Source organism: Dermacentor albipictus, chromosome 2 (genome assembly GCF_038994185.2).
Source record: "Dermacentor albipictus isolate Rhodes 1998 colony chromosome 2, USDA_Dalb.pri_finalv2, whole genome shotgun sequence".
Classification (NCBI taxonomy): domain Eukaryota; kingdom Metazoa; phylum Arthropoda; class Arachnida; order Ixodida; family Ixodidae; genus Dermacentor; species Dermacentor albipictus.
Genome location: NC_091822.1, coordinates 96,896,182 through 96,911,877, shown reverse-complemented (window position 1 = coordinate 96,911,877; position 15,696 = coordinate 96,896,182). Strand labels below are relative to the sequence as shown.

Genomic DNA, 15,696 nt, shown 5'->3' with positions numbered 1-15,696 from the left:
TGCGTTGTTGGTATTCTCACAGCATTGCAACATAACTGCTATCTGGGTAAATTAGTATTACGTATATATTCAGATTAGGAAAAAAGCGCCAACAGTCCAAGATTGACAAGGCAGACACACATGGGCACTTATGCATTACATGATAAACACAGGACAATGCTCTATTTATCAAAGCAACAAACAGGGCTACTAGGTCCATATTCATTTTTCTTACGCTATGTTTTAACAGGGAAACAAAATGAATGAAAAGGGACGACACAACCAATTGCATAAAAGGGCAAGCTACCAACGGATTTTATTCAAGCGAAATGAATGTTTACATATGGTGGCAAATGGGTGAAGTGGGCAGCTACATCAGAAAAACCAAACCAATCAAGAAAAAACGAAGAGTGCGTACAGTAATAAAAACGTTAAATCCTTTGTTGGCCAATGATGTGGATGCTTTTGATAGTTCAGAGGTTCATTCATCTGTTAAAAAATCAATCTCTATGTCTGAGAGCAGAATCAAAATAGTGCTTACGCATGTCTTTCTGTTTTGACATCATAATCTCCTCTCTCTCTAGCTGGCTTTTTATGCTCACAACAACCTCTGCTTTTTTCTAGCAGTGCGGAACGTTTGCACTGTTTGCAGGGTGCAGCTAGGTTGCTGGGTGCAGTCAGCTCCACTCGGCAGCTTGGCCCACAGAACAGACTGAAGGCTGTGTCAATGAAAAGCTAAGCAGACACATGCCAGCAGCTGATTGCACCCAGCAGCTTGGCTGTGCACTGGGAAAACTACGAATGCTCCATTTCTGTTTCAGCATTGTTGGCCAGGGTGACCACCCAAATCGAGGCCAAAAAGCCAATAGCACTTTTAACACAAGCCCAAATAATATAGCAGTGTGGCTTGTCTGCAAATAGCCCAGAACAAGTAGAATATTTCGTCCAGAGGGTCTGTATAAATGTCTGACTCGCACGGGTTCACAATTCCCTTCATACATCCCCTCTCACGCTTGTTTTGAGATGTGATAAAATTTGTAAACATTATCTAATGAAAGTCCAAAACTGGTAGCCATTACTATGCTATCTTGTCACTATGCAATAATGAGTATAGCTTATTAAGTTTTCTTTTTCTTTTGCAATAGGAGCTACGAATCTAAATTTGTAATGTAGTCCTGGCTGCCTGGTGGTTCTACCATCTTAGGGCAGGGTGGGACTACACATCAAATTACCATTTTAGGAGGGTAACAACAAAAAGCACGAACACCACCAAACCCCAAGATGCATAACAAGCGAACGAAAAGCACTGAATGAAATTTGGCCAGAACAATGAGCCTAAATCCATTCATAATCACCTTGGCAGTGTCAGTCAAGTGCAAAGATGTATAATGGTAAATTATTCTTTTAAATTGCAAACAGCAGTTATAAGCAATGAAACAGGGTGATTCAGGGTGTCTACCAAGTTGACATTTCCAAATTCCCTGAGTTTTCCAGGTTTTCCCTGAGTTTTCCAGGTTTTCCCTGAGCACCTTTGTGAAATTCCCTGAATGAGCCAGAACTTTGTTTTATGTCAAGACAGGCTGACACCACGTTGCCCGATGCTGTCACTCTCTATGATGAAACAAAAAAATGACTTAATCCAGTTTGAATAGTAAGGAGTAATATCAATTTATTTAAAAAGAAAACAGAAGGAAGGTGTTAATAAAATGCACAGCGAAAGAAATGGTAAAGCCCATTCCAAACTGAGTCGAACATTTTCAAATACGAATGAAAAGGAGATGCATACATAAGTAAATATTTTTTTAATATCAGCTATTTCTATCAACTGAGAGCAAGCTTATCTGTATGAGGTCCTGAACTTTGTCACAACTAAGGTTCTCTCTCAGCAGCTGGGAAGTCAACCTCAACTGTACTGACATACTCTCAGCCCGTACACAACATCTCAGTGTTGGGTTTCACTGCTTAAACAATTTATTTTGGTTTGGATGAGGGACACCTGTGTCTCAGCGTCAGCCAACACTTAGTTTTTTTGCTCAAGCTCCTTCAAAAAGGCGGCGGCACCCTTCCTTTCCCGTTAATTCCTCAGTGCGTCGGTCCTTTCTCTTCTCATCCTCCTTCTACCACGCTTTCACCACATGGATCATCTGAAGCATCCTCTTGGTCAGTTGTACAGTCAACATTTGATTTTTCGAACTTCCGAGGGGCCGCAAAAAAAATTGAAAAAAAAAACGGGCAGTCTGAAACGAGAAAAATTAATGCATGTCTTTAACTGCCTTTAAGGGCTAAAATTACCACAGGCACGTCTGAAAAAGCTCTGAAGGCCTGCCAGTATGCTTATTAGGCATATCAGGGCTTGTACTGTGACAGGAGACGGGGTGCACGCATGTGTAATTAAGGAACACATACTGTGTCCCGTGACAATTGTCCCCTTCCCACGCTTGTTATGCTTCACCGCCTAACAGTAGTGTGCTGAGGCGAAGCTAACTTTCGGGGACTGGCATTACGCAACGCGCTGTGCTCTGCGAGCTTCAAAGCCAATCGCGAGGATCACAAAGGCGGAGTCGGTGCCATTGGTGATAGCGGCGAATTCTTTCAATGAAAGAAACAGCACCGCACGGCAAGAAGCTTAATAGCGAACATAGAAGCAGCTAGGCCTAACGTTGCCGCGGTGGTGGTTACAGCTGCCAGCAGATCTGCCTGCGGGAGTGCCGGTTCGAGGCAGCGAGATAATCAAAATAGCGGCGGTGGCGGCTTTGATTAATGCCATTTCAGACCTGCAGTCAGGGCGATATACATTGACTATATGGAGTACGTGGTGGTGCCGCAAAACCGTGCAAATTATCGGGCATGTCCGAAAAATCGGGCGTCTAGAAAATCGGTCGTTAACTACTCTGGCAATACGTCGTGCCGATGACACGGCGTCAATGACGATTCGTTGCGATTCCTCTGTTACTGGAGCCAGCATTAACACGACTTTCGTTCCCTTTCAATAAAGTTACAGCTAATTTTCCCAGATGGAAGCACAAATTCCCTGAGTTAATTTTCCCTGAGTTTTTCCAGACTGTTCAAATTCCCTGAGAATTCCCGGTTTTCCCGGTTGGTAGACACCCTGTGATTGTGTTCGCTCATTGATATGTCCTGGCTATATTCGTGTATGGCACAATGTGACGTAAAAACAGATATGCAGCACAGGGTTGAACGACAAAGCTTGCTTTTTCAGGTTGAGCATTCTAACCAATGTGCCAAAGCCATATCGAGTAAGCTGACAGATAATGCTTGCCGTATAGATAACGCTTATTGGGACATACTAATTTGACTTCACTTCACTCAAAGAACAGCACATGCCCACTCCAAGTAGTTGGTCAGGTGGAACTCATTAGTCCTGCCCCCGTGCACCCATTATGCAGTGATGAAGAGGCGATAACTTCTTATTATGCCGCCTCACGTAATTTTACAGCAAAGCTGTCAGCCTCTAGTTGGTCGTCGTTTTTCGTGGGTCGTCATTTTTCGTGTCAACATCTGTTAGCAAAAATGTGGGGCCATACCCCTGCGAGGCAATTAAAGGCTTCAAGCACTCAGAAAAGTGAAGCGAACAGTGCATACATTCTTTGGAATCACACATACAACATACAGAACAGCATACGCTTCAATAAAGAACAAGCACAAAACAAGCACCCGAACCACATAATTGATGATAAGGCACTCCTGATAACAATGCAAAGCACGTAGCACTCCCTACGTACGTTTCCCGATAAAGATTACTGTTGTGCGCAAGCTGCCATGGCAACGGCAGCTTGATATGAAGAGTGATGTCCCTAGCCTTTCATATATAATATAGCCAAACTAGCCACTGATTTCAGTGTTGATTTCAGTGTTGTTCAGTGTGTGAGCCATATTTACAGGAGAACCAACCAACCAAAGGCCACCTCACAGCGAGCTCGCCAACCATACGTGCCGTGCACATCCTGCTTCCAACTGGATAACAGCTTAAGCAGCACACACCTGTCATTGCATTCAAGCTGCAGGCTTCCTCACACAACGACAGCGAAGCCTATTGGCATTGCCTAAAGATTTTCAGGAGTTCCTTGGAGTTCTCTCAACTATTTCCAGTCGTGCAGCAGCATTGTTCTCAAGATCACATGGGATTCCCTAAATGTATCAAGGATTTAGGGACTCATGATTACTGTTTGCAGTAATTGACTTTACGGGACTCAAAGATATACTACAGTCTGGCAAGTTTTCTTTTTTATTCTCCCCTGATGTTCTTTGGGAAATAGGAGATAAGGGAGAGAATAAAAGACAGTGTTGCTCTACACACACAGTCAGAAGCTGGCATACAGGAGCCTCGCGAAATTGCCCCGCACATAAGACAGCCCACTACTGCTGTCTTCAGGTTGTGTAGTTATTTGCTTTCCTTTTCTTTTTCAGTATTTTCAGAAAAGTACATTTCCCCATAAGGCATTATAGAGGGGCGTGTGATTTTTACCAAACAATGTATGAGGAATGATAAAATGTGCGCTATAACACAGAAGTACAATACACGTACAATACAGTTGGTGCAAGAAATGGGGAAAAAAAATATTTTAAAGGTATTTGGGGTGCATTCTGCTGGTGATTTCATGTTGTTGATTACTGCACATATTGTCGAAGAGACATCGTACCAGAAACAGGAGCAACGAAATCACGGTAGTTTATCCTTTTCATTTGCGTCAGAAGGGGAGGATGACAACTTTAGTATTAGAGATGTGTGGCACTAATGTTCACAGAACTTATAGCTGTGCTCAGCAATAAAATATGCACATCAGTTTTGGATGAATTGCACTTTTCCAATGATATCGCATTAGATTTATGAGAATCCACCGGTCCCTCTTTGCTTGTGTGGCACAGCTAACATGTTTGTATGCCGTCTGTTGTTCTCTCTTGTTTAATTCTACAGTAATTACACATGCTGTCCTCCCAAAAAGTACATGCTTTTGACTTCATCTATCCTATGTATACAGCTGCTTGACACCCTTTTGTGATGCTCAAACATTAAAAAGTAGGCTGAATTAACTGACATAGAATTAATGAAAGCCAAATGTACGAAAATTAGATTTACTTTTCAGGAGCACGTCTCTATACAAATCACAGTTGAATTGGCTGAAGACAACTAAAAAAAAATGTACTGTGTGATTACTTTTCAGTTCAAGCAGACTTTTTGAAAATTTCATGGAGCAAATAGCACAAGTTGGCCTGTTCAGGTGGATTACCTGAGAAGGCAGACATTACTCGCATGACAATTTGAAATGTTCAGGTAGCTAGTTAAAATATTCACCAAGTAAATTTTTAATTACACACTTTAGGACACTAGCTGAAACTATGAAAAAGAAGCCAAGTAGTAGGTGATTCACATCGGCTTAGCAAAAACCATAAGACTGGCATCCTTTTTGAGATAATAATCCCCAAAATCTACTTCAACATACATTGGTGTTCCAGTTAACAGTTTCCCATAAGCCTCCTTTAAGCAGTTGTGGACAATTTTAACCGGAACCTCAATGCATATTTTAGCAGATTTTGGGGATGAGTATGTCGAGAGTTATGTCAGTCTCTGGTTTTCAGCTAAGCAGACATAAGTTCACTACTGCTCAACTTCAATTTCACAATTTTGACATGTTCCCTAAATTGAATAATCAGATAGTTAATTGGTGAATCTATCTCAGTAATGAGCTACCAGATCATTGCAATTTTTCATAGAAGTAATTTCTGCCTCTTACAGAAATCTACCTGCAAAGATATAACAGCGCTATTGGCCACAGGCAATGTTTTTTTTTTAATTTGGTCGAAAGGAAAAGAGAAAGAAAACAGGTGGCAAAACACAAAACTTTCACCAGCCAAGAAGTGGCTCAAGATTAAATTTGGGACCTTCTCTCTTCAGATCGTACTTCACTGACTTTCCAAATCCACAATTAAGTGTCTTGTTTTCACTGTATTCTCATGACACTGTATGTCTTAAATATTTAATTAATGTTGGTACTTAGTGTCATAACACAACTATATATTTTAGCAAAAAAAAAAGAATGTAAAGTGCTTTATTCCGATCAGAGAAATTTACCCCTGCTGCATTGCGTTGCTACCTTGACTACTTCGCAGTCTTTTTGTGCTTCCTCACCCTTATCTGATATTTCAACATCACATTTCTCATACGTAAAAAGAAAGAGGCTGCCTTGCAACGACTCTCATAAAAGCATCTCTTTATTTATTTCATAGACCTCATATTCTGCCTTATGATGCTTTTATTTATGGTTACATCGGCTATACCATAACTGGTTATGTAGTAGCCCTTATGACTGTTGCATAATGTCTGCTTCACACATCAGGCTCTATGCTTTATTACCTGTGGTGGTTTATACTGCAGTAGGAATGGCCATAAGAATGGTAACTTATCAGAAAATAATTTATTTGCATTCGACTTGGCCACCGTGCTTCACAAGCTACTACCAATAGTTCCTAATGTTATTTTAATGACTTCAATTTTCAGAAAGAACACTATACTCAATTTGCTCAGAACTCTTTTTTTTTTCGGACACATACACCAACAACAGCAAAGAGAGATTTTCATTTTTCACAACGTAAGCCACATTTCTCCATACCACGCAAAATTATCTGTGTCTCTTTCTGCAGTTCAGACATTATTGAAACCATCGTCTGGATTACTAATGGTTTGAAGCATGCATCTTTCACTGCTTCATATCCAATATATTACTCATTATTATGTAATCATGTAACATACATCATGTTGTTCTTGCAACTACACTTTGACACTCATGCCTTGAGAGCATATCTAGTTTGACCTTGTTAGCGGTGTAGTCACAGGAAATCCAAAGCCTGACATACTTAAAGGGGCCCGAACCACCCCTCGGGCTTGGTGAAATAACACAGTCCGTGGATAGCATACGCTGCTGTGAACATTTCAGCCAAGTTTCGCTTTCATACGTGATACGAGGAGCTTGCAAGCAAATTGCGAGGTCACCTTTCCCTCAAACGCTTTCTTATCAACAGAAGGCCCTGTCCTCACTCTCTTCTAGATGCCCTATTTCATCATCGGACGCACTATTTTGCCATTTCACTAGACGGTTGCTATTGGTCGACAGCTGACATTTAGCAGTGGTCACCTAAATGGCGTAGATACCGCGGCCGCCACAGGGTGCCGCCACGAGCCCACTGGCTAAGCGCACTGCAGCTCGCTGAGGACAACCGCGTTTGGCTTATGTTTAGTGCATCGTAAGCACCAAAGGCAGAAGTCGTGGCGTTTACGTTAACATCCAAAATGAAATTCAAACTGTGCCCCACGGTGACAATTAGAAGGCGGAGCATCGTGGGCACGCCCCACTATGCCGTAGCCTTCGCAGTGCAAGGAACGGGAGAAGGAACGGCAGCACAGCGGAGACCGTGTCTAACTGCCAATAACTCCGCTTCTGCTGAATGCATTGAAGTACTTTTTGCGGCAAAGTATCTATGAAATTGCCTATTTTCACTTAAAATGCCTTTCTCCACTTCGATAAAAAGTGGTTCGGGGCCCTTTTACAGGGGCAACTATGGCTTATTTGGCTGTCAGTCGTAGACGCAACAGAGGGATGTGTTGACATGATGTAAAACAACAGAAAAAGAAACTAATAAAAGTAAAAATGATGCGCGGCACTACCGTACAATCAAATGAACACATGGTTCACGGGTTCAATACTTGGGACACCACACCACAGTTAGCCTTTTTTTCACACAACTTTGCTGCACGTTCTGTTCTCTTTGTACCTTTGTTTATTGCATACAGATTATCCCCACTTATTCTATGTATATTATATGTAACCTTATTTGTAACAGCAAAATAAAGCCAGATGCGGCCACGTGCTTACTTTCTCAACCCAGCTAGCTGAAAACAGAAATTTTGGGTCAGAAATACAATTTTTTTATGGAATGTTAATGCAAAACAGTTGGCACTCTGATCGATGGAAAGCACCAGCCTTATTCATTGCTTTTACTGCAATGTCTATTCAAGACGCAGCAGAATGCGTATGCCAATCTGTGCACAGTGACGAAATTGACCTCAATTACTAATTACTAATCTGTGCACAGTATTGTCAGCAAATGGATGCTGGCACACTTTTTATTGCAGATATTTGTACAGCAAAGAGAAGCATACAGTAAGATATGCGCAAAAAAGAGCCTGCCGAGTTCAGTCAGGGTAATATTTACAGACACAGTTGTACTTGACCATCAGCAAAACTATTTATCAGGGTTAGTCCACCATAATTATGGGACTACCACTTTCACACTCACACCAAGAACCCAAAGCTGGTGAAAGTTTCACATTTTGGCTAAGAGCCAATGACTTTAACATGCAGTATTAAAACATATATAATAATAATGATACATAGAAAAATGACTAGAGATCTGAATTTTAACTTAGTATGCAGATATAAGCTACAACCCACCACAGTGGCTTAGTGGCTATGCTGTTGCACTGCTAAGCAAGAGGTCACAGGATGAAATCCCGGCCGCGGCGGCTGTATTTCGATGGAGGCGAAATGCAAAAAAGCCCATGTCTCGTGTATTGGGGACTTGCTAAAGATTCCCTGGTGGTCAACAATTAATCTGGAGTCCCCCACTACTGCATGCCTCATAATCAAAGCATGGTTTTGGTATGTAGAACCCCATGATTCAATTCGATTCAATAAAAGCCACACATAACATAATGGATGGCACCTCTTACTTTTACTGATGGCTGCTTTTGGACATAGCATGTAACACGCAAATTCTGTACAATCACTAATGATGAAAAAATAATCTAAGCCAGCAGCATGTTGGCACATTCTACACTGTTTGTTGCTGCATTAATAAGGTTTCTTCTTTAACTTTAGGACACATATTTTAGGGTTAGAAGTATAAAGATGTCTGTGCTACATTTTTTAAAATCACAGCCCAAAGTCACATATGCTTCCGCAAACTTCGTAACGTACTGAGGGGAATATATAATACCGATATGGTAAGAATTCGTTGCTCTTCAATGTTCTATTGTATCACTGCTTATGCAGAAAACTGACACGATGACACTTTGCAAGAACAGAAGCATGAAAAAGTTACAACACACATGCGAGCAGCGTGGTCAAATACCTGAAGGTCTCAAAGAGCGATGTGTACACTCCCATGCGAACAGTGGTGTAGGACGCCTGGCGCAGCAAACCAGCTGACAGCCTGCAAGCAGAATTATTTTCATTGGCACTTCCCTGCCCCTCCTTGTGCCTGCACTATCTGAACAGACACAGTCAGGCACATCACAAGGCAGTCAAGAAGGGCAACAGCTTTCAGAATATTACTGAGGCTATGCACAGAATTAGGATATGCAAAAAAAAAAAAAAAACGCCTGGACATTCTCAATACACCACCGTGTGGGAGAAGGGCAGCTTGCGTAAGCCAGTGCTATTCATGCTATATGACAGTTTCCTGCCGCTTGACTGATCCAGTACAGAGATCCCGCTCCTTGATTATTCTACACCCATAATTATGTGTAGAGCCTGATCTCGATACATCAGGGACACCTGCATAATGTGCACATTTTAGAAACAGTCATTGTCAGTCACTGGCTTTACTGGGGCACAGTTTTCATATCAATTTGTCATCTCCTGCTGCAGTGGTGACAACACTTGCAGGTGACACTTTCTCGTCATCATCAGGCACATTCAATTGGTGACAGGGAGTCTATTTCGGATAGTATTTACCTGCACAATGATACTGAGTGTCAGCACCTTGAGAATACGTCCATTGTTCATTAGTAGAGGCTGCGCATATGTTATGGGTCATGCACAAACCTCAGACATAAGAGCCTGGGTTAATGTCTCAGCGATGCCAGAAATGTGCAGTAGTGTATACCACTGTTGATTGGCGTTCTTAAGGCCAGATAGCACAATTACACACCTTCAGGTGGACATGCAGACAGTATTACTTGTAAAACAAATTCATATGTTCTTTTGGTTAATTAACAAAGTGTTTTCTAATTTGGAGTCTCGTTCAGCTAACAAATCTCAAAACTAGCAGCAGTTTTGGGGTATTGATCCCCAAATCTGTCAGAACTGGCATTCTAGCAAGTTCTTTTGCACACTGCACAAACAAGGCTTTTGAAAAACTATTATAAATGGATGGCCAGTGTATGTATTTTATGGCACATTTCGGGCGTCAGATATATTGAAAAATCGTATCACAGTTAAAATTTCTGCTGAGTGAATATGACTTCCATATGACATGGAGACCTGAAGTGAAGAATTGAAAGTCAGTCTGTTAAACATTGTCAATTCATGAACTGAGCATTCAATTCTCGATGCAGGCAATGGCTGCCTTATTTAGTAAGCCACCAGAAGAGGCCAAATTGTGCTACCACCACCACCTGCCACGGTCAATTTTAAAAAAATTTTGTTTGAACTAAAAAAACACATGGTGCGCACTTTGGAGATTCTCCCACATGTGGCTAATGCCACAAAAGCACTGGTTCAGGGCTGCAGAGTAGTTGACAAATATCAGTTACTAATTTCCATGATTCACTGCCAGGCTGGTTCTATCATGCCCCCGATGCTGCCTAAATCAAGCCCATCCCTGTAACAGCTGGAATATAATTTGCAAGCAAACCAAGCAAGACTATCCTATATGCCAGTGTTTATTCTTGTAGGCACTTGTCCATCATGCTGCCGACTTCGACTGAACTCCAACCAAAAAGCACCAACGACAGCCATAGCAGTGCTCTTGCCTCCAAATCGCAGTTCCAAACTTATTGTAAATTTTCTGGGAGACAAGGGCAGGTGTTATCACGTAAGCCAGACGTGCTTACACTACTCCGTTTTTTTCTCTTTCCCCAACTTTTTTTGCCCATATCTCCCAGGTTGCACAACAGCCTGTCTGGGCAAATAATCTGGGCAGACATGTGTACCTTTTCGAGTGGTGGTAAGAAGAGCAGATAAGATGTATCTGAGAGAAGGCACGTAAAGATAAAGAAAAGGACAAAGTCACAACTCATACAAATTTACTCCCATTGTGAATGAGAGAAGGGTCATGAGAATTGTGTTAACTGGTCTTTCCAGGTCCGCCTCTATATTCAGCAAAAAGGTAGCATTTTGGTCTAATGCTCCGAGTGTATTCTAAGAGTCGTCAACTGCAGCATTGTTTGACGTTCTAGGTGAGATAACGACACAGCTTTCCAGCCACTTACAAACAAAACTTCACAGCAGAACTGACAAATGTCCCGAAATCAACACTCCGCTACATTTATCCTGCCTGCTTACACCTCTGAAAATGAATAGCACAAGTCCAATTCTAAATGAACAGATAATGGAAAAATACAGGTTGTCCCATCAATGGTATCTGAAGAAATGTTGCTGAAGTGTGCAAGAGACAAAATCGACAGATTCTCTAGAAGGAATGTAACACTCCTGCTTCAAGAATTCTTAAAAGAATAGAAGATAAATTATATTAGCCCACTCAGACGATATCACAAAAATTTCATGATTATAAATAATGAATTCAATACGTTCTTTGCAACATTTTTTTTTCCCTTGAGGATCAGCTGATGACTTTCTATTTTGCACATGCGTGGCAATTCATGATCCCATTGTGGCACAGATATAGCCTTCAAAACTCAAACATTTAAATATATATAGGTGGCCATATATACAGAGATTCAAAGGAACAATACGGAACACTAAAGTAGCACTATGGCATGGCAATCTATTATTGCATCTTGCACAAAGTTTTCTGTCACCAGTAACAGCTCCTTGTTCCTTTTTTTTTTTGCCCACAAAGGGCAAAACAATGTGGCCATACAGTAGCATGTTAAGTTGAATGTAACACTATACCTGCTGTGAACTATGAAAGCCCATTCATCAGACACTTGGGCAAAATGGTGATATTGCAGGCATTAAGCAAAATGATTATGAAAAGTGCTACAACTATAAAACATTTGGCATTAACGGAACCATCGCCATCTACTTTGACTGCTTTTTACGAGCTTGTTTTGCTGCCATTGCAATTAACTTTTTGCTGTCACTCTTCCTCAGAAACACAGCTCTGGCTTAACAAACGTCTGTTCAACAAAGCTGGCCTCAGAGCCATGAAGTCTATCACAAGCAAAAATCATTCATAACATCATTGATATGTCCTCCCTGACAGGTCTTATTGTAGTCGCATTGAATACCATGCTACATATGTGAATTATATGTTGTCTTCTCTATCTTTTCTTTTCCCTCCTTTTCCAAGGTTTAAGAGCAGCCTTGAGTGAAATAAACCTTCGTTTAGCAGCGGCAGCCCTGCCTTGTACGTGTCTTTCCGTTTAGTCCCATGCAGTTTACTTTCGCAGTCATGTACCAACTAGTTCACCAACAACATCGTAGCAACATTGTAGGGCCCTGTGGGCAAGCAAAATAAGTATGAGTGGGCCATAATTTGTCTCTCACCCGGCATACATCCCTCGGATGCCCTCCTTCTGGATGACACTGCGGATGGCGTGTAGGCTTGTCTTGTGCTCTTTGGACTTGCCGCCCTCGCCTGCAGGTCAAAGTGGCAGCAGTGGTGATCATGAAACGTCTTGTTACGACAGCTTTCACAGCACATACTGAACTACAGTTTGCATTGCTTTTTGTCACACTGTGCCCTTTTGTTTTCTTTAAGACTCTTAGAAATATGGCGAGACGGGCTAGCTGGTCTATCTTCATCGTGAAGGATATTTTTGCAACAGCTGGTGCACAAAAAGAATAAAGAAAATAAAAAAATTACAAATTGCACACACAAATTTCATTGTTCCTGTATATATTGGTGTTTCAACAAAAAATTTCAGCTGTGAGTAAAGTGCTGTCCTGTTGTTTCTCTTTCCTTATTTTTTATTTTCTTACCTGTCTTTGTCTGTGTCAGCTGTTAACTGTGCTTAAAAGAAATCCTTTAGCGATGAACTTTTAGCAATGTTACCTGAATGTAGCAACAGCAAGGTCTACAGAGGCTAGATGACAATAGGAAAGATTATTCTATTTGAGGTAATCTAAGAGGCTGAAATCCATGAAAAGGAGCTCATATCTGAAATGACCGCAGGCTTTGCTGAACTCAAAAAATAGCTGGAACTGGCGAATAACCACAGGATGAAATAATCTGCACAAATGCCTAGACAGGCTTGTTAGCAATTCACACTGTACCTTCAAAGTGCACACAACACATGAATGAGAAAAAAAAAAGGAATGCAAAAGATGTACTTCCAATAAACCTCATTTCTTTCTCATCCATATAACACCTGTGCCATGCAAGGCCATTATGAAGTGAACACAAAACAAGTCTAGGTAATTTCCCTTGAAATTATTTATAGACGTCCACTCCTGGGATAAAATCAATGTTCTACAATGGTCCGGTGTTTCTCCAACTGCTGTTTGTGGACCCTCAAGACAGAGTTTCCGTTGGGATATACCATTAATGAGAATAAACATATCTGCCAAGTGAGTCTACTATTTTCTTTTTTTTTTTTTCCTAGAGGTTTTGCCAAAGATATATGGGGCATGGACGAAAATCACATAAAAGCTTGTAACCCTGCATCATGCAGGAACTGCAGTAATGTCTCTGCAACTTTATTGCCCACAACCCAATGTACGGGTGTACATGTCAGGTACATCTGGCTTCAGTCCAGCCTTTCTTAAGAGCTTAGGTCTGATTGCTTGTGTTCCGGGACACAGTGTATATTTGCTCTGTAAGTGTTAAAGCGTGTTTTGCCCACAGAGCCAGGTAAAACTTAAAATGATAAACAAGGCTAACTTTAAACCTGACTTGCGATTTTGGTGATCTTCACTGTCTTGCAACATAATCTGTCACCGCCATTCTCGTCACCTCCCTGCATGCAACATCATCCACCTTGCTTATCACAGGCTGCACATCTCACTCATGACAGTGAGCAAAACATGTATTTCTAGTTTGGAACAAGGTCCCCGAAGTAATTTAAGTTGCATCCAGGTTAAGTGGTTTGTGAGGCCAGCAATTTGACAGATCACCGCTGGTCTACTTTTCTATACACATGCAAAGCTGTCGGCGTGTACTTGCCACTCAACTGCATGCGGTTCTTGATCAGGTCCAGTGGTTGCACAAACAGCGTGGCCGCCATCCTGCACGCGCAAGTCTGTGAGAACAATTCTGAGAGCACTATACTCTGTAATGTGTGGCACAATCTATTTACAGCTATGAATGCGACAAAGCGAAGTTGGGTCAATACACCGAGTTTGCCTCACTCGCCTGTTCTTACAACACAATGTGGAGCCACTTGAAGTGTTTCAGTTCACCATCGCTCCTGTACTAGTCACTAGCCGGCCCTCAGCCAGTTGTCAAGGCTTTTGGCTGCGAAGGGAGCCATGCGGAATCCCAGAGCATTCAATCACAGTATTTACAAAGGATATATGGCTCTTTAATTCTTGAAGTGAAGTGCTTGTCTACAATGAGACGCAAGAATCTTGAAAATCAATTAATATATCGAATTTTATTTCTCTATAATAACATATGTCTTAATATAGTGGGACAAGGACAAGCGCTTGTCCTTGTCCGGAACTGTTGCATCTTTACTGTATGCCAGTATGACCAGGGTAGACTTGATCGCTGTATATAAAATAAATATCTTCATCCTGGGGAATGCAAATAACCGCATTGTGATGCGCCTGTTTTATATACTAACATCATTAAAAAAAGATTTTTTTTTTATTGCGAACTTGATCCAGAATATTCGCAAACTTTTGCAGTGTGATTGTGGATGGCTCTTTGCGTAGCTGGACGTTTGTCCGCATATAGATATATATATAAATCCGAGAGTATATACATCAACGCAGTGAAATGCCCACAAGGATCACGCACACGAACTTTTCCCATATTTCTCGCTAACACACGCATACGTATGGTTGTCCGCTCTAGAAGAGCCGTAATAAATGTTTTTGCTTTTGTCACGTCACTCGCGCGTTTTTTTGAGCACAAATAGGCCGAGTACAGAAATCTCTCCGAGTCAATTAACAAGAAGGACAGTGCATATCAACTGAGCAGACATCGTTTGTCATGAGCGAATTCATCTACCGGCGAGCTGTTGCGGTTATGATAATTGCAAGACCGAGTTCAGTGATCTATAAGTATACGTGTTCGTTTCACACAGAGTTTCCTGTGAGCCCGCTGCATCTTCTGTTCTACAGAAAGTTAGGAGACGTTATCTCGCTTACATCCCACAGATTAGCGCCAGAATGAAGGCGCCGGGAGGCTACGATGTTTGGAAGTGTCGGCTTTCAACAAGCAACCGGCCGGCGATCGGTCCGGTTTTTGAGACATGAACAGCGAGTCGCTTTGACACTGCGGTTTACTCGGCTTACCCGGCAGAGCCACCGAACAGAAACCTCACGGGTTTCGGTATCGTCTTCGGCGGAGCTGTCTGCGCTGACATGATCCCGCTGGTGGTCGTGCTAGTGCCAAATAACCGTGCGCCCCTGACTGCTGAAGGTCGCCGATTGCGGACGACGCCCGCGAAACCGAAAACAACAACAATAAAGGGGCGTGATAATGATGCTGATAGCAACACTTGTGCGTAAATCCAATATGGTTTAAGTATTGAAAAAGACATCGTTAAATTTATTCTAAAAATTTATAAATGGTACGAAATTATTTAATTATTGTATGCAATTCTAGAATTAACGCTTCATTGCA

General features: G+C 41.7%; 1 protein-coding gene across 2 annotated transcripts in view; it reads right to left on the bottom strand.

The window, feature by feature from the left end:
- Positions 1-15,527, bottom strand: part of LOC139056016 (mitochondrial 2-oxoglutarate/malate carrier protein) — a 34,955-nt gene extending 19,428 nt beyond the window's left edge. Inside the window, exons 1-4 of one of the 2 annotated variants that reach the window (XM_070533782.1) lie at positions 15,366-15,527; positions 14,068-14,129; positions 12,450-12,540; positions 9,127-9,207 (exon numbers count right to left, since the gene is read on the bottom strand). In XM_070533782.1, coding sequence (XP_070389883.1) covers positions 9,127-9,207; positions 12,450-12,540; positions 14,068-14,129; positions 15,366-15,436 — 305 coding nt within the window. In that variant the 5' untranslated portion in view covers positions 15,437-15,527. Of the gene's footprint in view, positions 1-9,126; positions 9,208-12,449; positions 12,541-14,067; positions 14,130-14,256; positions 14,337-15,365 lie in introns of those variants that run through there. The other variant, XM_070533783.1, reaches the window with a different exon arrangement.
- Between the last annotated feature and the right edge of the window lie 169 nt (positions 15,528-15,696).